The sequence below is a fragment of the Pelodiscus sinensis genome, chromosome 9, assembly GCF_052426305.1.
Source record: "Pelodiscus sinensis isolate ZL-2025 chromosome 9, ASM5242630v1, whole genome shotgun sequence".
Taxonomy (NCBI): Eukaryota; Metazoa; Chordata; order Testudines; family Trionychidae; genus Pelodiscus; species Pelodiscus sinensis.
Window position 1 is genome coordinate 483,524 of NC_143060.1, and position 21,637 is coordinate 505,160.

Genomic DNA, 21,637 nt, shown 5'->3' on the forward strand with positions numbered 1-21,637 from the left:
TGCCATCCCTCTCCAGCCTCTGACAGACAGAGGCCAAGGACACCATTTTACCCCCTGGCTAATAGCCTTTTATGGACCTAACCTCTATGAAATTATCTAGCTTCTCTTTAAACTCTATTATAGTCCTAGCCTTCACAGCCTCCTCTGGCAAGGAGTTCCACAGGTTGACTACACGTTGTGTGAAGAAGAACTTCCTTTTATTAGTTTTAAACCTGCTACCCATTAATTTCATTTGGTGTCCTCTAGTTCTTATATTATGGGAACTAATGAATAACTTTTCTTTATTCACCCTCTCCACACCACTCATGATTTTATAGACCTCTATCATATCCCCCCTCAGTCTCCTCTTTTCTAAACTGAAAAGTCCAAGTCGCTTTAACCGCTCCTCATATGGGACCTGTTCCAAACCCCTAATCATTTTGGTTGCCCTTTTCTGAACCCTTTCCAAGGCCAAAATATCTTTTTTGAGGTGAGGAGATCACATCTGTACACAGTATTCTAGATGTGGGCATACCATAGTTTTATACAGGGGCAGTAAGATATTCTGGGTCTTATTTTCTATCCCTTTCCTAATAATTCCTAGCATCCTATTTGCCTTTTTGACCGCCGCTGAACACTGTGTGGAAGTTTTCAGAGAAGTGTCCACGATAACTCCAAGATCTCTTTCCTGATTTGTCGTAGCCAAATTAGCCCCCATCATACTGTACGTATAGTTGGGTTATTTTTCCCGATGTGCATTACTTTACACTTATCCACATTAAATTTCATCTGCCATTTTGTTGCCCAATCACTCAGTTTGGTGAGATCTTCTTGGAGTCCCTCACACCTCGTGGAACTGGCTCGTGGAACGAGGTGTACCGGTAGTTCGGAATAGGAAGCTTAGTTCGAACTACCTAGTTTGAGCCCTGTGTAGCCGCGCTGCACGGGGTTCGAACCAGCGGGGTTTTAAAAATGGCGGCTCCCCGCTTATGCAAATGAAGCCCGGGAAATTCAAATCCCGGGCTTCATTTGCAAGTGCAGTATGCCTACATTACCCTCCTAGTTCGAACTAGGAGGGTAGTGTAGACATACCCTATGTTTCTAACGATCAAATCACCCACTACTAACACCTGCCTCTTCCTAACTGGCATTCCCTCCCCCTCAGAGGTATCCTCAGTGCGAGAGGATACCGCAACATCCTCTGGGAGGAGGGTCCCAACTATGGGATGGTTTCCCTCTGCTCCCATTGAATGCTCTGTTCCCTTGAGACTTTCATACTCCTTAAGAGCACTGGGGTTCTCAGACTGGAGGTGGGACAGTACTACAGTGTCCCGGAAAGTCTCATCAATATAGCTCTCTACCTCCCTTAGCTCCTCCAGTTCAGCCACCCTGGCGTCCAAACCCCAAACTCGGTCTCTGAGGGTCAGGAGCTCCTTGCAACGGGTGCACACATACACCACCCGCCCACAGGGCAGGTAATCGTACATGTTACACTCGACGCAATAAACAGGATAGCCCCCACTCTGCTGCTGGGCTTCTGTCTCCATTTTTCTAATGAATAAGTTTAATTATAAACTGGGATTCTTTTTAAACTTCTGGAGTATAGATTATTCTAAGAGTTAGGTTTTAAAGAAGGACACAAGTCACTAGTGCCCTCTAACCTCCCCCTCTAAACTCCCTGTTAGCTGTTCATGTTCGCAAGCTCACTGGTCGTGGAGTCATAGGCTTATGTAGCTCTGGTAGCCCCTCCCCCTGACTGAGGCTCAGCCACTTAACAGAGACTTCTAGATTTCAAACCATTTAGAAGCTCCTTCAAACAAACAAACAAACAAACCAAACAAACAGACAAACACAAGCTCAGCACACAGCAAATAACTCCCCACCACACAAACACACACCCGGTTAAGCGCTGGGAACCGACTGGCTCAACGCTGGGAACCGACTGGCTGAGCACTGGGAACCGACTGGCTGAGCGCTGGGAACCAACTGGCTCAGCGCTGGGAACCGACTGGCTCAGCGCTGGGAACCGACTGGCTGAGCGCTTGGAACCGACTGGCTCAGCGCTGGGAACCGACTGGCTGAGCGCTTGGAACCGACTGGCTCAGCGCTGGGAACCGACTGGCTGAGCGCTTGGAACCGACTGGCTCAGCGCTGGGAACCGACTGGCTGAGCGCTTGGAACCGACTGGCTCAGCGCTGGGAACCGACTGGCTGAGCGCTTGGAACCGACTGGCTCAGCGCTGGGAACCGACTGGCTCAGCGCTGGGAACCGACTGGCTCAGCGCTGGGAACCGACTGGCTGAGCGCTTGGAACCGACTGGCTGAGCGCCGGGAACCGACTGGCTCAGCGCCGGGAACCGACTGGCTCAGCGCCGGGAACCGACTGGCTCAGCGCTGGGAACCGACTGTCTGAGCGCCGGTAACCGATTGGCTGAGCGCCGGTAACCGATTGGCTGAGCGCCAGGAACCGACTGGCTCAGCGCTGGGAACCGACTGTCTGAGCGCCGGTAACCGATTGGCTGAGCGCCGGTAACCGATTGGCTGAGCGCCAGGAACCGACTGGCTCAGCGCTGGGGACCGACTGGCTCAGCGCCGGGGACCGACTGTCTGAGCGCCGGTAACCGATTGGCTGAGCGCCGGTAACCGATTGGCTGAGCGCCAGGAACCGACTGGCTAAGCGCTGGGAACCGACCGGCTGAGCGCCGGGGAGCGACTGGCTCAACCCCGGGAACCGACTGGCTCAACTCCGGGAACCGACTGGCTAACCGCCGGGGAGCGACTGGCTCAACGCTGGGAACCGACTGGCTCAACTCCGGGAACCGACTGGCTAACTGCTGGGAACCGACTGGCTCAGCACCGGGAACCGACTGGCTCAGCGCTGGGGACCAGCTGGCTAAATAGCAGTGCTGCTGAAAATGACCTGGGGGTTACAGTTGATGAGAGGCTGGATAGGAGTCACCAGGGCGCCCTTGTAGCCAAGAAGGCTCATGGCATATTAGGGAGCATTGCCAGCAGATCCAGAGAAGTGATTATTCCCCTTTATTCGGCTTTGGTGAGGCCACACCTGGAATATTGTGTCCAGTTCTGGGACCCCACTACAAAAAGGATGTGGATTCATTGGAGAGGGTCGAGCGGGGGGCTGGAGCACATGACCTACGAGGAGAGGCTGAGGGATTTGGGCTTGTTCAGTTTGCAGAAGAGCAGAGTGAGGGGGGATTTGAGAGCAGCCTTCAACTTCCTGAAGGGGGGTTTCAAAGAGGATGGGGAGAGGCTGTTCTCAGTGGTGGCAGATGGCAGAACAAGGAGCAATGGGCTCAAGTTGCAGTGAGGGAGGTCTAGGTTGGAGATTAGGAAAAACTGTTTCCCTAGGCGGGTGGAGAAGCCCTGGAATGGTTCTCTAGGGAGGGGGTGGAATCTCCATCCTGAGAGGTTTTCAAGTCCTGACTCGACAAAGCCCTGGCTGGGTTGATTGAGTTGGGTTGGTCCTGCCTGGAGCAGGGGGCTGGACGCGATGACTCCTGAGGTCTCTGCCAGCCCTAGGATTCTATGAGTGTCCTTGTAAAGTCAATCGCAACCAGATTTGAGCATGACACAAAGATAGGAGCAATAGCAAATGCAGGGAGGAGATCACTGCTTCGCCAAATATTGTGGTCTCGTAACACCTAGGGGAACCCTGCATCTCCATGGGATGGTCTCACTGGAGAAGCAGAAGGGGCAGGCTGAGCAGCAGACAGCGATGGGATAGAGCAGGGATGCTGAGATCCAGCAGGTCTGTGTTGTGCATTGCTTACTCCTGGGCCCCATGAACTTTCAAGAGGGAAGGAGGCAGCAGGCCAGCTGGGGATGTCCTCTTGCCAGTGCTCCATCTGTGTTGGGCTCAGGGATCGACCCCTATTGTCTAAGGCTCAGCACACCTGTGGTTTAATTCCCAACAAGCCCTTTGCTCCACAAGTCACCGTCGCAGGCTAGAAAAGGTCGCTGGTCACATGGCTCTGGTGTAACAGGACCCTCTGTAATTCACAGTTGACAACAGTGAGAACATCACACTCATGAACCTACGGCCAGTCACTGCCTACCTGGTCATGGTGCAGCTGGCACGCCCAGGTGACAAGGGGGAAGGTGTGGCGGGACCGCAGGCGATCATGGTGACAGAGTGTCAAGGTGAGAGCTGGCCAGGGACGGGGCTCAGGATAGGGATCCCCCACATGAAATCCTACAGAGGGCATGTGCCTGGGTCACCAGGACTGGAGCTGGCTGAATTCATCCATTGGCTGCTGATCCAGCACTTGCACCTAGGGCTTCTAGTCAGGGATCGGGACCTGCTGTCTTGGCCTCTACACACATGTGGCTTAATTCATAACAAGCCATTTGTCCCGTGAGCTCAGCTAATTCCCCAGACCCGGAGTCAGTGCAATGGGACATAACTGGGTCCAGCCCACTCCGTCCAAGCCCAGGCCCAAAGTTCTTGGAATTTCTTGGAATCGCTCTGTTCCAGCTGCTCATGCTGAGCCCACTCTGGATTTATTGGACAGCTCCTCCCCTCCCAGAGGAGCCAACAACCTCTGAGGCCCCTGGGCAAGGTGAGGGAGTCCAGCTCCATGCTCCCGGCAGGGGCAGGTAGCCCTCAGCACCGCCTGGACCGTGGCAGGCCCCCAGAGCCTCCCAGAGTGCAGCACGGTGCTCTAGTGGGGATTTAAAGGGCCCAGTGCTCGGGCCATTGCTGAGGCACCAGCAGTGAGCCCCAGGCCCCTTTGAATCGCCAGGCCCCACAGCAGTTGTCCGTTTTGTCCTCCCTTGGCAGTAGGCCTGCTCCCTCAGGATCGGGTCTTGATACAAGTGTGAAGCCGATGTGGTCGCTGGCAGGAGGGCATGACCTTAGAGGCTAAAGCCATGTGCCGTGACTGCATGAACTGAAAGACAGCAGGTGCTCAGCTAAAGCTGTAGAGCAGACAACACTCTCCCTTGTCAGTGATCTCTGGGTTATACAAGAGTAGGCCCTGGAGCCTAGAGCAGATGCATGAGGCTCCATGCATTCCTTTGGGAGGAGGGGTATTTACTGTCTGGTTTTCACAAATGCTGGTCTAATGAAGATATTACCTCACCCGCCTTGTGTGTCTCATAGAACCCACAGCCAAGCCGGTGATCGACGGCTGGTCTGTGGAAGGAAAGAACACACTTCATGTTAACTGGAATGTGCCAAATAACTATGAGCCAGCAAACGGATTCATTGTACGTCTCTGGGACTCAGCAAAAGTGCTTGTACAGGAGGTTAATATTACCTCCATGTCTGTGCACTCTGCCCGCATCCCTTACCTGGAGTTCAACAAGGAGTATGGCCTGGAAGTGTTTGTCTATCACTGCACCCGCCTGGGCCCTCCATCTGACCTCTGCAAGGTCATGATCAACAGCAAAGGTAGGTAACCAACTGTGCCCTCTGCCCCTGCAGAAGTGGGATTGTCAGGAGTAAGAGGCAGGAACTGTCTGACGTGGGGATGTAGAGCCAGCTCCGCCACTGATGTAGATCAGCATAGGCCCTGTTCCCACTCTGGCACTGCGAGTGCAGAAGACGGAGGCTCACAAAATACCCTGCCACTAAAGGCTTCTGTATAAAAACTCCCCCAGGTCCAGATTCTGTGAACTTGGATGGGCATTGCTGCCACCCCCCAAATGCAAACACCCCTGAGAGCCCAGGAAGACATGTTTGGGAGTTCCTTCCTGTGGGGTACCCCAAGCTCTTTAACCCTCCCTCTGGAGAGAGCTTGGAAGAACCCTGTGTTTTTTTCTTAATAGCTGCCTGTGCAGTCTTAGGCACATGCACACAGAACCTCCTGCCTTCTAGCCCACCGGAATCAGATTATGGTCTTAAAAAGGTGATTTGGTTGACAAGCCAAAGAAAACATACTTGGTGAAACATTATTTGGTTGCTAGATGTTATGGAGCAACTGAAAAAAGAAAGATTAAAGACCCAGAGAATTGCTTCCCTGGGATTCCGTTTAAAAGTTACAGTGTACGGGGCTGGGGAGAAAGTACATGGGCTTAACACAGAGAAGCCCAGCAAACCGCAAAATAAAGAAAATAACCTTATTGCATCTTACTAGCCATTCCCTGTTCTACTCACATTTCTGTAGTTTCAAGATTTAGTTCTTCCCTAAGAATGGACGTCACATCATGCTCCATGCCTCTTTTCCTGGCTTAGAATGAACGCAGCCCTGGGAGTCTCCTTTCCCCACGGCTGGGACTGGCCCTGGGAGACTCCTTTCCCAGTGGCTTTGCCCATGGCTCAGACTGGGCACAGCATGACGTGGGGAGAAATAGCGCAAGGAGACTCCTTTGCCCATGACTGGGACTGAGCAAGGCCCAGAAAGTCCCCTTTTCCCATGGCTAGGCCTGTGTGTGACCCAAGGGGTGTCCTTTGCCCGTGGCGGGGCCTAGGTGTGGCCCACGGAGTCTCCTTTCCCCATGGCTGGGACTGAGCATGGCCCAGGGAGGTCCCTTTGCCCGTGGCTGGGCCTGGGTGTGGCCCAGGGAGGTCCCTTTACCCGTGGCTGGGCCTGGGTGTGGCCCAGGGAATCTCCTTTCCCAGTGGCTATGACTGGGCGTGGCCCAGGGAGTCTCCTTTCCCAGTGGCTGACTGGGCGTGGGCCAGGGAGTCTCCTTTCCCAGTGGCTGTTACTGGGCGTGGGCCAGGGAGTCTCCTTTCCCAGTGGCTGTGGCTGTGACTGGGCGTGGGCCAGGGAGTCTCCTTTCCCAGTGGCTGTGACTGGGCGTGGCCCAGGGAGTCTCCTTTCCCAGTGGCTGACTGGGCGTGGCCCAGGGAGTCTCCTTTCCCAGTGGCTGTGACTGGGCGTGGGCCAGGGAGTCTCCTTTCCCAGTGGCTGGGCCTGGGCGTGGGCCAGGGAGTCTCCTTTCCCAGTGGCTGTGACTGGGCGTGGGCCAGGGAGTCTCCTTTCCCAGTGGCTGTGACTGGGCGTGGGCCAGGGAGTCTCCTTTCCCAGTGGCTGTGACTGGGCGTGGGCCAGGGAGTCTCCTTTCCCAGTGGCTGTGACTGGGCGTGGCCCAGGGAGTCTCCTTTCCCAGTGGCTGTGACTGGGCGTGGGCTAGGGAGTCTCCTTTCCCAGTGGCTGTGGCTGTGACTGGGCGTGGGCCAGGGAGTCTCCTTTCCCAGTGGCTGTGACTGGGCGTGGGCCAGGGAGTCTCCTTTCCCAGTGGCTGTGGCTGTGACTGGGCGTGGCCCAGGGAGTCTCCTTTCCCAGTGGCTGTGACTGGGCGTGGGCCAGGGAGTCTCCTTTCCCAGTGGCTGGGCCTGGGCGTGGGCCAGGGAGTCTCCTTTCCCAGTGGCTGTGACTGGGCGTGGGCCAGGGAGTCTCCTTTCCCAGTGGCTGTGACTGGGCGTGGGCCAGGGAGTCTCCTTTCCCAGTGGCTGTGACTGGGCGTGGGCCAGGGAGTCTCCTTTCCCAGTGGCTGTGACTGGGCGTGGCCCAGGGAGTCTCCTTTCCCAGTGGCTGTGACTGGGCGTGGGCCAGGGAGTCTCCTTTCCCAGTGGCTGTGGCTGTGACTGGGCGTGGGCCAGGGAGTCTCCTTTCCCAGTGGCTGTGACTGGGCGTGGGCCAGGGAGTCTCCTTTCCCAGTGGCTGTGGCTGTGACTGGGCGTGGCCCAGGGAGTCTCCTTTCCCAGTGGCTGTGACTGGGCGTGGGCCAGGGAGTCTCCTTTCCCAGTGGCTGGGCCTGGGCGTGGGCCAGGGAGTCTCCTTTCCCAGTGGCTGTGGCTGTGACTGGGCGTGGGCCAGGGAGTCTCCTTTCCCAGTGGCTGTGACTGGGCGTGGGCCAGGGAGTCTCCTTTCCCAGTGGCTGTGACTGGGCGTGGGCCAGGGAGTCTCCTTTCCCAGTGGCTGTGACTGGGCGTGGGCCAGGGAGTCTCCTTTCCCAGTGGCTGGGCCTGGGCGTGGGCCAGGGAGTCTCCTTTCCCAGTGGCTGTGACTGGGCGTGGCCAGGGAGTCTCCTTTCCCAGTGGCTGGGCCTGGGCGTGGGCCAGGGAGTCTCCTTTCCCAGTGGCTGTGACTGGGCGTGGCCAGGGAGTCTCCTTTCCCCGTGGCTGTGACTGGGCGTGGCCCAGGGAGTCTCCTTTCCCAGTGGCTGTGACTGGGCGTGGGCCAGGGAGTCTCCTTTCCCAGTGGCTGTGACTGGGCGTGGGCCAGGGAGTCTCCTTTCCCAGTGGCTGGGCCTGGGCGTGGGCCAGGGAGTCTCCTTTCCCAGTGGCTGTGACTGGGCGTGGCCAGGGAGTCTCCTTTCCCCGTGGCTGTGACTGGGCGTGGCCAGGGAGTCTCCTTTCCCCGTGGCTGTGACTGGGCGTGGCCAGGGAGTCTCCTTTCCCAGTGGCTGGGCCTGGGCGTGGGCCAGGGAGTCTCCTTTCCCAGTGGCTGTGACTGGGCGTGGCCAGGGAGTCTCCTTTCCCAGTGGCTGTGACTGGGCGTGGGCCAGGGAGTCTCCTTTCCCCGTGGCTGTGACTGGGCGTGGCCAGGGAGTCTCCTTTCCCCGTGGCTGTGACTGGGCGTGGGCCAGGGAGTCTCCTTTCCCCGTGGCTGTGACTGGGCGTGGGCCAGGGAGTCTCCTTTCCCAGTGGCTGTGACTGGGCGTGGGCCAGGGAGTCTCCTTTCCCCGTGGCTGTGACTGGGCGTGGCCAGGGAGTCTCCTTTCCCAGTGGCTGGGCCTGGGCGAGCCAGTCCCAGTGTCTCACACCCGCTGCTGTTACCAGTGGTGCTGATTTCCTTCCTCTCCTTGTCCCAGGCCCCTCGGCCCCCAGGTCTCTCCATGCAGAGCCCCTTGTGGATTCTGCCATCCAGCTCACCTGGCAGGCCCCTGAGTATCCCAACGGGGGCATCACCAAGTACATTGTGGAGCTGCAGCAGCTGGGCGGGGCCAGCGAGCCTCAGTGGGTCGATACGGACAGCGGGGGGGAGACGACGAAGATCCTCCGTGGGCTCAACGCCAGCATGTGGTACCAGTTCCGGGTGCGGGCCAACTCCCACGTGCCTGGGGAGTGGAGTGAGCCGGTGAAGGCAGAGACCCTGGGCGATGGTAAGTGGGATCTTTCGGGGGGAGCCAGGAAAGAGCTGAGCCGAGTGGGCCATGCAGCCCCCCGACTCCAGAGGCTCTGACGACCTCCATCCTCCACCCCCAGCCCAGCTAGGGCTTAGCACCTGCATCCTCCCCAAGCCATAGTGCCAGGCCAGCCCCAGCCCAGCTGGCTCCCCACACACAGAGGTCCCTTGGGAGGCCCTCTGTCCAGACCTGCCAAGAGGCTAGTTCATGCCCCCGAGTGTCCCTGGTAAGCACCTCTCCACTGGTGTGTGACCCCGAATGGCGTGTGCCTGGACCCAGCTGCCAGCCCACAGCTGTGCTGCTGTGGTGTGTGCAGACAGCAAAGCTCCAGCCTTTGGTGTGGCATGGGGAGGTGTGGTGTGGGGAGATGTGGAGTGAGAAGACATCATGGGAAAGCGTGGTGTGGCATGGCATAGGGAGGTGTGGCATGAGGAGGCATGGTGGGGCATGGCATGGGTAGATGTGATATAGCATGGGGAGACATCATGGGGAAGCACAGCATGGCATGGCATGAGGAGGCGTGGCGTGGGGAGGCATGGTGCAGTGTGGTGTGGCATGGGGAGGCATGGTGCAGCATAGCATGGCATGGCATGAGGAGGCGTGGCGTGGGGAGGCATGGTGCAGTGTAGTGTGGCATGGCATGGGTAGATGTGATATAGCATGGGGAGCCATGGTGCAGCATAGCATGGCATGGTGTGGGGAGGCATGGTGCAGTGTGGTGTGGCATGGGGAGGCATGGTGCAGCATAGCATGGCATGGCATGAGGAGGCGTGGTGTGGGGAGGCATGGTGCAGTGTGGTGTGGCATGGGGAGCCATGGTGCAGCATAGCATGGCATGACATGAGGAGGCGTGGCGTGGGGAGGCATGGTGCAGTGTGGTGTGGCATAGGGAGGCATGGTGCAGCATAGCATGGCATGGCATGAGGAGGCGTGGCGTGGGGAGGCATGGTGCAGTGTGGTGTGGCATAGGGAGGCATGGTGCAGCATAGCATGGCATGGCATGAGGAGGCGTGGCGTGGGGAGGCATGGTGCAGTGTGGTGTGGCATGGGGAGCCATGGTGCAGCATAGCATGGCATGGCATGAGGAGGCGTGGTGTGGGGAGGCATAGCATGAGGAGGCGTGGCATGGCATGGGGAAGGCCTGGCCCAGAGGGAGAGGGGTCTTTCCAGGGAAGGGGCCGTGCCAAGAGGTACATGGAGGGGGAGCGGGGGTGTCTGAACCCTGCAGCTGGGCTCAGCCAGGAGCCCTCTTCTCCCGCCTCCCCGCAGGGGCTCTCAGCGATGTGCCCAGACTGCAGAGCCAGGACGTGCCGCCCTCAGGACTAGCACACGAGCTGCTCCTGGCCATCGTCGGCTCCGTGTCTGTCACCTGCCTCACCATCCTCTTGGCCCTCCTGGCCCTGTTCCTCATCAAGAAGAATTTCTTTCACCGCCGCCGGACCTTCACCTACCAGTCTGGCTCGGTGAGTCAAGCTGCTCCCGGGGTCTGGTGCCCCAGGCAGCTCCGGGTCCTGCCCCCTACCCTGCAAGCGGCGTGCCCTGCGCACGGTGCAGAGAGCCTGGCGTGCACACACCCTGCCCCGCCCCGTCCCGCCGGGCTCAGGACCCTGCCCCGCCCCCTTGTTTGTCAGGGGGAAGAGACCATCCTGCAGTTCAACTCGGGGACCCTGACGCTGACCCGCCGGCCAAAGGCCCAGCCCGAGCCCCTCAGCTACCCCATCCTGGCCTGGGAGGACATCACCTTTGAGGACATGATCGGGGAGGGGAACTTCGGACAGGTCATCAGGGCAATGATCAAAAAGGACGGCTTGAAAATGAATGCGGCCATCAAGATGCTGAAAGGTGAGTGCCTGCCCCTGCGCCTGCCATGCCCCTGCCCTGCCCCTGCCCCGTCCCTGTCCCTGCCCTGCCCCACCCCTGCCCCGCCCCGTCCTTGTCCCGCCCCTGCCCCGCCCCTGCCCCGCCCCGCCCCTGTCCCTGCCCTGCCCCGCCCCGCCCCTGTCCCGTCCCTGCCCCGTCCCTGCCCCGTCCCTGCCCCGCCCCTGCCCCGCCCCTGCCCCGCCCCTGTCCCTGCCCTGCCCCGCCCCTGCCCCGCCCCTGCCCCGCCCCGTCCCTGTCCCTGTCCCGCCCTGTCCCTGTCCCGCCCTGTCCCTGCCCCGTCCCTGTCCCTGTCCCTGTCCCTGTCCCTGCCCCTGCCCCTGCCCCGGCCCCGGCCCTGCCCCTGCCCTGTCCCTGCCCCGCCCCGCCCCTGCCCTGTCCCTGTCCCTGTCCCTGCCCTGCCCCTGCCCCGCCCCTGCCCCGTCCCTGCCCCGCCCCTGCCCCTGTCCCTGTCCCTGTCCCTGCCCCTGTCCCTGTCCCTGCCCTGCCCCGCCCCTGCCCCGCCCCGCCCCGTCCCTGCCCTGCCCTGCCCCGCCCCCGTCCCTGTCCCTGTCCCTGTCCTTGCCCTGCCCCTGTCTCTGCCCCGTCCCTGTCCCTGTCCCTGCCCCTGCCCCTGCCCCCGCCCCTGCCGCCGCCCCGCCCCTGCCCCGCCTCTGGCCCCGCCCCTGCCCCCGCCCCTGCCCCTGCCCCCAGCCCCGGCCCTGCCCTGCCCCTGCCCCCGCCCCGGCCCTGCCCCTGCACCCGCACCTGCCCCCTGCCCCTGCCCCCGCCCTTGCCCCCAGCCCCGGCCCTGCCCCCGGTCCCTGCCCCTGCCCCGCCCCTGGCCCCGCCCCTGCCCCTGTCCCTGTCCCTGCCCCTGCCCCGCCCTTGCCCCTGCGCCTGCCCTGCCCTGCCCCTTTCCCTGTCCCTGCCCCCGCCCTGCCCCACCCCTGTCCCTGTCCCTGCCCCTGCCCCTGCCCCTGTCCCTGCCCTGCCCCTGCCCCTGCCCCTGCCCCTGCCCCTGCCCCTGTCCCTGTCCCTGTCCCTGCCCCTGCCCCTGCCCCTGCCCCTGCCCCTGCCCCTGCCCCTGCCCCTGCCCCTGCCCTGCCCCGCTCCTGCGCCTGCCTCTGCACAGGACAGTAGGAACCACCCACCACATAACAAAGCAAACAGAGAGAACACAATCCCCACAACGCCACCAGAGGAAAAGAGGAAATTGGACTCTGGAGGGGGGGCTGGGGCTGGGGCTGGGGGCCTGCAACTGTGGAGGGGGGGCTGGGACTGGGGAGGGGCGGGGGGCCGGTGCCTTGGCCCTGGGACTATGGGGAGGGGCGGGGGGCCGGTGCCCTGGCCCTGGGACTGTGGGGAGGGGCGGGGGGCCGGTGCCCTGGCCCTGGGACTGTGGGGAGGGGCGGGGGGCCGGTGCCCTGGCCCTGGGACTGTGGGGAGGGGCGGGGGGCCGGTGCCCTGGCCCTGGGACTGTGGGGAGGGGCGGGGGGCCGGTGCCCTGGCCCTGGGACTGTGGGGAGGGGCGGGGGGCCGGTGCCCTGGCCCTGGGACTGTGGGGAGGGGCGGGGGGCCGGTGCCCAGACCCTGGGACTGTGGGGAGGGGCGGGGGCCGGTGCCTTGGCCCTGGGACTGAGGGGCGGGGGCCGGTGCCTTGGTCCTGGGACTGAGGGGCGGGGGGCCGGTGCCTTGGCTCTGGGACTGTGGGGGGGGCCGGTGCCTTGGTCCTGGGACTGAGGGGCGGGCGGGGGGCCGGTGCCTTGGTCCTGGGACTGAGGGGCGGGGGCCGGTGCCTTGGTCCTGGGACTGAGGGGCGGGGGCCGGTGCCTTGGCTCTGGGACTGAGGGGCGGGGGCCGGTGCCTTGGCCCTGGGACTGTGGGGGGGGCGGGGGCCGGTGCCTTGGCTCTGGGACTGTGGGGGGGGGCGGGGGCCGGTGCCTTGGCCCTGGGACTGTGGGGGGGGCGGGGGCCGGTGCCTTGGCTCTGGGACTGTGGGGGGGGGCGGGGGCCGGTGCCTTGGTCCTGGGACTGAGGGGCGGGGGGCCGGTGCCTTGGCTCTGGGACTGTGGGGGGGGGCGGGGGCCGGTGCCTTGGCCCTGGGACTGTGGGGGGGGCGGGGGCCGGTGCCTTGGCTCTGGGACTGTGGGGGGGGGCGGGGGCCGGTGCCTTGGTCCTGGGACTGAGGGGCGGGGGGCCGGTGCCTTGGCTCTGGGACTGAGGGGCGAGGGCCGGTGCCTTGGTCCTGGGACTGTGGGGGGGGCGGGGGCCGGTGCCTTGGCTCTGGGACTGAGGGGTGGGGGCCGGTGCCTTGGCTCTGGGACTATGGGGGGGGGGGCGGGGGCCGGTGCCTTGGTCCTGGGACTGAGGGGCGGGGGCCAGTGCCTTGGTCCTGGGACTGAGGGGCGGGGGCCGGTGCCTTGGCTCTGGGACTGAGGGGCGGGGGCCGGTGCCTTGGTCCTGGGACTGAGGGGCGGGGGCCGGTGCCTTGGCTCTGGGACTGTGGGGCGGGGGCCGGTGCCTTGGCCCTGGGACTGTGGGGCGGGGGCCGGTGCCTTGGCCCTGGGACTGAGGGGCGGGGGCCGGTGCCTTGGTCCTGGGACTGAGGGGCGGGGGCCGGTGTCTCAGGTCTGCGACTGCAGCGTCTGCTCCGGTGTGTTTCAGAGTTTGCGTCGGAGAACGACCACCGGGACTTTGCAGGGGAGCTGGAGGTGCTGTGCAAACTGGGGCACCACCCCAATATCATCAACCTTCTGGGGGCCTGTGAGAACAAAGGTGGGACCTGCCCCCCCCCCCGGGCTGGGCCGGGCCAGTCCAGTCCCTTTTCCTTCTCTGCACTTCTCCCCAGAGCTGCTCGGGAGGAGCCAGACAGGTGCTGACGGCCTCTCTCCCTCTCCCCTCAGGCTACCTGTACATTGCCATTGAGTACGCGCCCTACGGGAACCTGCTGGACTTCCTCCGGAAAAGCCGCGTGCTAGAGACAGACCCGGCCTTCGCAAAGGAGCACGGGACGGCCTCCACCCTCACCTCCCAGCAGCTCCTCCAGTTTGCCTCCGACGTGGCCAAGGGCATGCAGTACCTGAGCGAGAAGCAGGTGTCTCTGGGGTGCTCAGAGGCACACGGGCTCTTTTGAGGGAGAAACACACTATGCCACATTTATTGAGAATACAAAGTAAAAGGCATATGTACACTCACACATCACACACACACACACATGCACACAAACACGCCCACACACATTCACACGCGTGCACAGAAAAGCACGCACGCACACATTCACACATGCGCACATGCACACACACTCACAAATGCACACACACATTCACACATGTGCACATGCACACACACTCACAAATGCACACACACATTCACACATGCGCACATGTACACACACTCACAAATGCACACACACTCACAAATGCACACACACATTCACACATGCGCACATGTACACACACTCACAAATGCACACACACATTCACACATGCGCACATGTACACACACTCACAAATGCACACACACTCACAAATGCACACACACATTCACACATGCGCACATGTACACACACTCACAAATGCACACACACATTCACACATGCGCACATGCACACACACTCACAAATGCACACACACTCACAAATGCACACACACATTCACACGCGTGCACAGAAAAGCGCGCGCACACACATTCACACATGCGCACATGCACACACACTCACAAATGCGCACACACTCACAAATGCACACACACATTCACACGCGTGCACAGAAAAGCGCGCGCACACACATTCACACATGCGCACATGCACACACACTCACAAATGCACACACACATTCACACATGCGCACATGTACACACACTCACAAATGCACACACACTCACAAATGCACACACACATGCACACACACTCACAAATGCACACACACATTCACACATGCGCACATGTACACACACTCACAAATGCACACACACTCACAAATGCACACACACATGCACACACACTCACAAATGCACACACACATGCACACGTGCGCACACAAAACCGCTCACACGCACACAAACACACACGCTCTCGCACACATACCTCTTGATGTTATTGCTACCAGGCAGTTGCTTGCATCAACCTAGAGGCCAGGCAGGTTGAGTGCCAGGGAGGAGCCGGGCTCTGTCGGTCGGGACACCTCGCTCTGGGGACGTCTTGGCAGAAGAGACCCTGCAGGACACCCCAAAATCCCTTCTCCTAAGAACATGGGAGGGCCAGGCTGGGTCGGAGCAAAGGCCCATGCAGCCGGGGTCCTGTCTGCCGCCAGCGGCCGTGCAAAGGGAAGGGTTTCGCTGCGTGGTGCTGAGTCGGTCACCACAGCGTGTTTGTCTGCAGACGGTTTTCATTGTGGTCTAGTACCAAGCCACTTGTCTGGATGCTGCCCCAGCCTGGTTTTGATGGGATTTGTCCTCACAGGGCGGGGGGGCTGGCTTCTAACCTCAGAGTCAGTGATCTGCCCCTCCTCCATCACCCAGCCCTGTCTCCTGCCTGTCTGGGATGTGTCCTGGTGGGGGGTGCTGGAATGGAGAGCTGGTGTCTCGGAGAGCAGCTCTGCTGGACACAGATCTCTGGGGCAGCTGCCTGCCGACTGCTCCGAGCCAGACTCCTAACACAGCCTCCCATGGGCCACCCCCATGACTCCCAGGACTGGGTGCAAAAGGCCCCGTCCTCCTCTTTCTGGGACTGCCCCACCCAGCCTAGGTTCAGCAGTTTGGCTTCCAGTCTCCTGGCCAGGCTCCCTGAAACCACCTGCAGCTCAGCTGCCTGCTTCTGCCCTCAGCTGGCACAGGGGAGACTCCCCAGAACCCAGGAGCCCTGCGGAGCAGGAGCAGGAGCTGGAGCCCCGCCATGCCCCAGGATAGGGCTGGACATGAAGTGGTGTCCCTCAGCATCTCCAGAGCGCCATGGCGTGGGCCTGCGGGCACCTGCCTGTTCCCAGCCGTGGCGTGCCAGGGGGTGGATGCTGCTTCCCCTCACTAGAGCTGGTCCCTGTGTCCAGGGGGGAGGAACAGGAGGCCTGCCTGCTTCTCTCCAAGGGGTCGCGCAGGGCCGGCTCTCACTCGGCATGGCGTCTCAGTTCATTCACAGGGACCTGGCAGCCAGGAACATCCTGGTGGGGGAGAACCTGGCCTCCAAGATCGCCGACTTTGGCCTCTCCCGAGGGGAGGAGGTCTACGTGAAGAAGACCATGGTGAGTCCATCCCGCCGTGCCCCAGCCCAGACGCTCTAGGGACCATTGCTGCAAGATCCCCCCTGTGCTCCGGCTCCCTGGACAGCTGGACGGGGCCGCCCTTCCCTGACCGACCTCTCCCCAGCTCCTTGTCTGGGGGGAGCATGTGGACCCCAGCTGGGCTGAGAGTGGCTGGTTCCTGGCCGTGGGGGGCGGGTGTTTCCTCATCACCTGCTTGTTACAGTGGCTCTTTCCCCAGGGCCGCCTGCCGGTTCGCTGGATGGCCATCGAGTCCCTGAACTACAGTGTGTACACCACCAAAAGCGACGTGTGAGTCCTGCCCCGGGCCGGTGGGGCAGACATGCCAGGGGCGAGCCCCAGCCATCACAGGCAGGCTGCTCCAATACGTGGGTTCGCCAACCCCTCCCTTCTGGCTCTGGGGGGCGACTGCTCCTACATCTCCAGGGCTTGCTTCAGCCTCTAGCTCCTCTCCCACTCCACCAGGTCCTCAGTGCTCTGAGCCGGGGGGCCTGTTTCTTACCGCGGGGCCCCCTTGTGCTGGCCTTGCTCAGCACAGCACGTCGCAGGCCTAGCCCTGAAGAGTATGGCCCCAATTCCAGTGCTTCCATCTTCCTGGCCCCACCCCCAGTGCGACCCAGCCCCTCTCGTCCCCACCCCACAATACGGCCTCAGGCAAACGTGCTGCCACCTCCGGAGGTGGGCGAGGGGCGGGGAGGGAGGCGCTGCTGGAGACTCACGGGCTGTGTCTCTTTCAGGTGGTCCTTTGGGGTGCTGCTATGGGAGATCGTCAGCCTGGGTAAGGCCTGGCCAGGGGGCTCATCCCGGGTTCGCGTGTTCTGTCGGTGGGCCTTGTGCCCAGCTAGCCTGGCTCTCCTCCCGTTGCTCTGGCAAGCAGCTTTTGGCAGAAACGCGGTCCGAGCCAGGCAGCCAGGAGCATGGGCAGCCTCATTCTCAGAGTGCCAGCCGGGGGCGTCTCAAAACCGGCCCCCTCAGGCCAAGCGAGGAGTTGGCACAGGGCCAGGGCACCATTTCGGATCTGTGCAGGCTGTGATGGGGGGGGGGGTGAGGACAGAGGCTTCAGCAGTGTTCTTCTCGGGTGATGTCCCCGTGGGTGCTCCCCTGTTGGTGACGGGTCACCCCGGCGCCGCAGTTCGGAGCTTTTTCCCTGCCATAGGGTGGCCAGCCCGTTACAGACGAAGAGCCAAGATAATGGTGGATACAGTGCAAAAAAGCCCCAGCCACTGTTTGCTTGAGCAAAAAAAAAAAAAGGGTGGGGGGGCCACAGCCCAGAGCAGACATTGTCCTTTTAAGGGTGGCCATTTTGAAATCTGCACCGGCATCCCATGCAGACAGAAACACGCTGCCCCTTTCAGAGCCGCGGGTGCGGGAGCCGCCACCCCTGCCCGAGCAGTTTGCTGCCGGCCGCGCATGCCCAGGAGGCCGCTTGTGCATTGGGACCACTTCATAAGCAGCAGCTCCGCCTCTCCGCCGCCGGCTGCCCTTCGCTCCCTCCCCCCGCCCCTTAGTATCCGTTATGGGGGAGATAAAAGGGCGAGGAGAAGCCAGGCACAGAGCATGCTCCCCTCATCAGCCCGGAGCTGCTGTCTCCTCTGAGAAGTGTCAGCGATGTGAGCAGCCCATGCCTGCTTGGGACAGGCCTCGCCCCCGCACAGGCTGCCTGGGCGCGTCACTCCCCTCAGAAGCGTGACGCTGCCGCAGCCTGTCGGCCAGAGCCAGAGCGGACCAGGAGCTGCAGCTCCGGATGATGCTCTCTGAAAAGGCGCTGCAGCCTGCACAGCAAGCTCAGTCTATCCACTCTGGGGACCCTGAGACACAGGTGCCTGCTAGCCCCAGTAAAAGGGGGGTAGGAAGCCTTCCCCCTCGAGGTCATTGCCTCTTACTCTGTGCCAAGCCCCTCTATGGCTGCGGTGCCAGCACCCACCACAGGCACAGCGACCACGACCCCCAGAACAGTGGGGCCAGCACGCTTGCTCTCGGCGACAGAAACACCGCACCGCCGTCACACGTCGGCACCGCCACCAACAGCGCGTGTAAGCACGGCGCTGGGAAGGAGCGGGGACCCACCTGCCAAGCAGTCCCGTAAGACTCCGGCACCGCCCGATGACAGGCCGTCATCCTCACACAGCTCTAGTGCCTCAGAGGCTGGCACGGGGGCAGCCATCAGGGTGCCTGCACCATACTGACCTAGCCACCAGTAACCCCAATTTCACAACACGGGGACCAGTGATGTAACGTTACATTCCCTTCCCCTCACTTATGCCGGGGCTGTGCCAGGTCTCCATCACCGCATGAGGGGCTTCATTTTTACGACTAGAGGAGTGTCTTCTCTTCACAACCCTCCCCCAACTGCATCTCGACAGTCCTACCACTACTACGGCAGAGCAGGCCACACGCCGTGGTATCCTGAATGGCACTACCCGCCCCTCACTACCCGCCCCGTTGGGCTCCATGGGAGCAGTGAGCACCCCATAGAAACGGCAACCTCCTCAAAGGGGCTCCTCCACCCTCACCATCTCACACTATTCCCACCACGATTGACTCTGAGGAGGAGGAAGGTCAGGTCTGGGAGGATGCAGGTGCCTCATCACTCGCCAGGCAACAATTCATCCTCAGCTGGAATTGCAGAGGACAGGCATGCCTCTGATGGTTTAACACAATTTCAACAGCTTTTCCAAAGGGTGGCCACCTCTCAGGAGGTCCAGCTCCAAGAATTAAAGGAAAAGCAACATCGCCTTTTAAAGAACACACGCCCAGCTGCCCAGGGCCAATTGACCAGGCGATCATGGCGGTACCTGCTTCCATCCAACCAACGTGCAAAAAGGCGGAGCGCAAATACTTTGTTCCCCCAAGGGTCTAGAATGTCTCTTCTCTCGTCCACAACCGAACTCCCTACTCGTGGATGCAGCTAATCAAGGCTCTAAAGCCCCTCAGACCAAGGGCACACTTCCTGATAAAGAGCACAAGAAACTAGACCTATTTGGCAAAAAGATCCACTCTTCCACCACTTACAGCTTCGCAGAGCAAACTATTCGGCTGACGGAGAATTTAATCCGAGGGTTCGGATAGGGGCCCAAAACCCCGACCAAATCAATTCCAGGCACCCTTCTTAAGCAGCCAGCTTTACTCAGGAATGCATTCCAGGGCAAAAATCTCCAGGATACTCAGGAAAAGTTTCTGCCACTCCCCAAAGAAAAGGCAAGGTCTTTTGTACTATCTTACATGGTAATTACCCCTTTCACTGACCACTTACAGTTGCATGCATGCCCCTTTGCACCAAATTCCCTCCAGTCATTACCTGTCCCCTCATAGTCCCTTTGCAGGTTGAAACCAGTTTCACCTGTCCCCTCCTTTTGTGTACCTGTGTTCAAGCCCGAACCTCTTTACAAAGACCAGACTTGACATCCAGGTCACACAGGGGTCATTATCCTTCATTCCCCCTTTGATCCACATGCATTCCTGAGTAAAGCTGGCTGCTTAAGAAGGGTGCCTGGAATTGATTTGGTCGGGGTTTTGGGCCCCCAGCCGAACCCTCGGATTAAATTCTCCGTCACGGCCTAGCTAGCGAACCACGATTCTGATAGTTACTCCAAGCTGGCTGAGCTGGTCGGACACCTACAGACTCCAAAAGAACCATTCTCAGGGCAAAAGCATCTGTGGCACCTTATAGACTAACTGAAGGGTTGGAGCATAAGCTTTTGGGGGCAAAGACCCACTTCGGTTAGTCTCTACGGTGCCACAGGACTCCTCGCCGCTTTTGCAGTCAGGCTAACACGGCCCCCCTCTGATTCTTGGCAGTGAGTCAAGAGGGCCACAGCACTGCAAACACAGCCTTCTTGTCTGCCATCGATGTGTCAGACACAGCTGCTAGAGCCACGGCCGCAGTCATGAGCAGAGCCTCCTGGCCACATGCCGCTGGGGGCCTCTGGAGCTTCAGACTAGAGTTCAGGATCTCCCGTTTGACAAGTCAAAACTTTAGGCGGCAGATATGGACGAGATCCTTCCTAGCAGTAAGGACGCCCGAACAAGCCTCCGCACATTAGGCATGGGCACCCCTCCATCTCGTCGCAGACGCTACTTCCCTTACAGCAAGAACAGGGACAGCTCCTATAGCCACCCCCACATAAACCTTATGACCATAACCGTCTCAGACAGAGATCCCAGAGGAAGCATCCACCTCAGTCACGTTCCTCAGCTTCTCAGGCCCCTAAGCAGCAAATGTGAGGTCTTGGTCGGGGGTCTGCCCGACCTCCCCAATCATCCAGTGCCAACAAGCCAGAAACCTATATTCGACCACGGCTCCGTCCCTTTCTACATTGTTGGGACACCGTAACATCAGACCAGTGGGTTCTCGAGATTGTTTGCGCAGGCTGCTCTGTCCCAGTCACGTCGCTTCCCCCTCTCTCATCCCTCTTCAGGGACCCCTCTCACCAGACCCTTCTCAGGCAAGCGCTCAATCGATTCTACAATAGGAGCGATAGAGAGGGTCCCTATTCCTTCTCGGGGAAGAAGGTTTTATTCAACCTATTTCCTGACCCAGAAATGCACAGGAGGTTGGAGGCCCATCCTAGATCTGCACAAATTGAACACGTTTCTGAGAAACCAGCACTTCAGATGGTCACACTGGCTTCCATCATCGCTGCCCTGTACAGAGGGCAGTGGTTTGCGGCCCTCGACCTCCAGGATGCCTTTTTCCACATTTCCATACTACCAGCCCACAGAGGTTTCCGCCGTTTTGCAGCTGGGAAGGACCACTACCAAGACACAGCCCTCCCCTTTGGCCTCTCCTCAGCACCTCGAGTCTTCTCAAAGGTCCTTGCAGTAGTGGTGGCCTATCTCCTCCAACGAGGGGTCATCATTTCCCCATACCTCGATGATTGCCTCATCAAAGGCTGGTCGTACGCTAAGGCAACAGACATGGTGTTAAAGACCAGATGACTCTTCAGTTACTTGGGGCTTCTGATAAGTGAATGGAAATCTCCGCCCGACCCACTCCAAGAACCAGAGTTCATAGGGGCTCACCTCGATTCCATATCAGCTTGAGTCCACTTACCTCAACAGCGTTTCGATACCATCTCGTCAATGCGGTATCTACCAACCCAGTCACTACTGTTCTTACCTGTCTCCAAATATTGGGCCACATGGCTGCCACGACACGTTGTCCAGTTTGTATGTCTCCATTTTCGCACGCACCCTGCAATATTGGCTGACCTCAGCTTACAAGCCATCTCGTCACTCGCTCCACAAGTCAGTTACCATTCCCAGTCATGTGCCCCAATCCCTCAGGTGGTGGACACCACCCTGCAATCCACTCACAAGGTCCCCTTCCTTCAACCCGAACCCTCGGTGCAAATCACCACGGATGCCTCACTATAGGCTGTGGTGCACACCTGAGTCACCATACTGTGCAGGGAAAATGGTCACAGCACGAAGCCCTTCTGCACATCA

General features: G+C 60.4%; 1 protein-coding gene across 2 annotated transcripts in view; it reads left to right on the forward strand.

The window, feature by feature from the left end:
- Positions 1-21,637, forward strand: part of TIE1 (tyrosine kinase with immunoglobulin like and EGF like domains 1) — a 75,234-nt gene that overhangs the window by 42,870 nt on the left and 10,727 nt on the right. Inside the window, exons 11-20 of one of the 2 annotated variants that reach the window (XM_075914584.2) lie at positions 4,002-4,139; positions 5,101-5,391; positions 8,763-9,053; positions 10,347-10,540; positions 10,709-10,919; positions 13,602-13,712; positions 13,841-14,031; positions 16,058-16,171; positions 16,410-16,480; positions 16,927-16,967. In XM_075914584.2, the coding sequence (XP_075770699.2) occupies positions 4,002-4,139; positions 5,101-5,391; positions 8,763-9,053; positions 10,347-10,540; positions 10,709-10,919; positions 13,602-13,712; positions 13,841-14,031; positions 16,058-16,171; positions 16,410-16,480; positions 16,927-16,967 (1,653 nt within the window). Of the gene's footprint in view, positions 1-4,001; positions 4,140-5,100; positions 5,392-8,762; positions 9,054-10,346; positions 10,920-13,601; positions 13,713-13,840; positions 14,032-16,057; positions 16,172-16,409; positions 16,481-16,926; positions 16,968-21,637 lie in introns of both variants that reach the window. The other variant, XM_089780360.1, reaches the window with a different exon arrangement.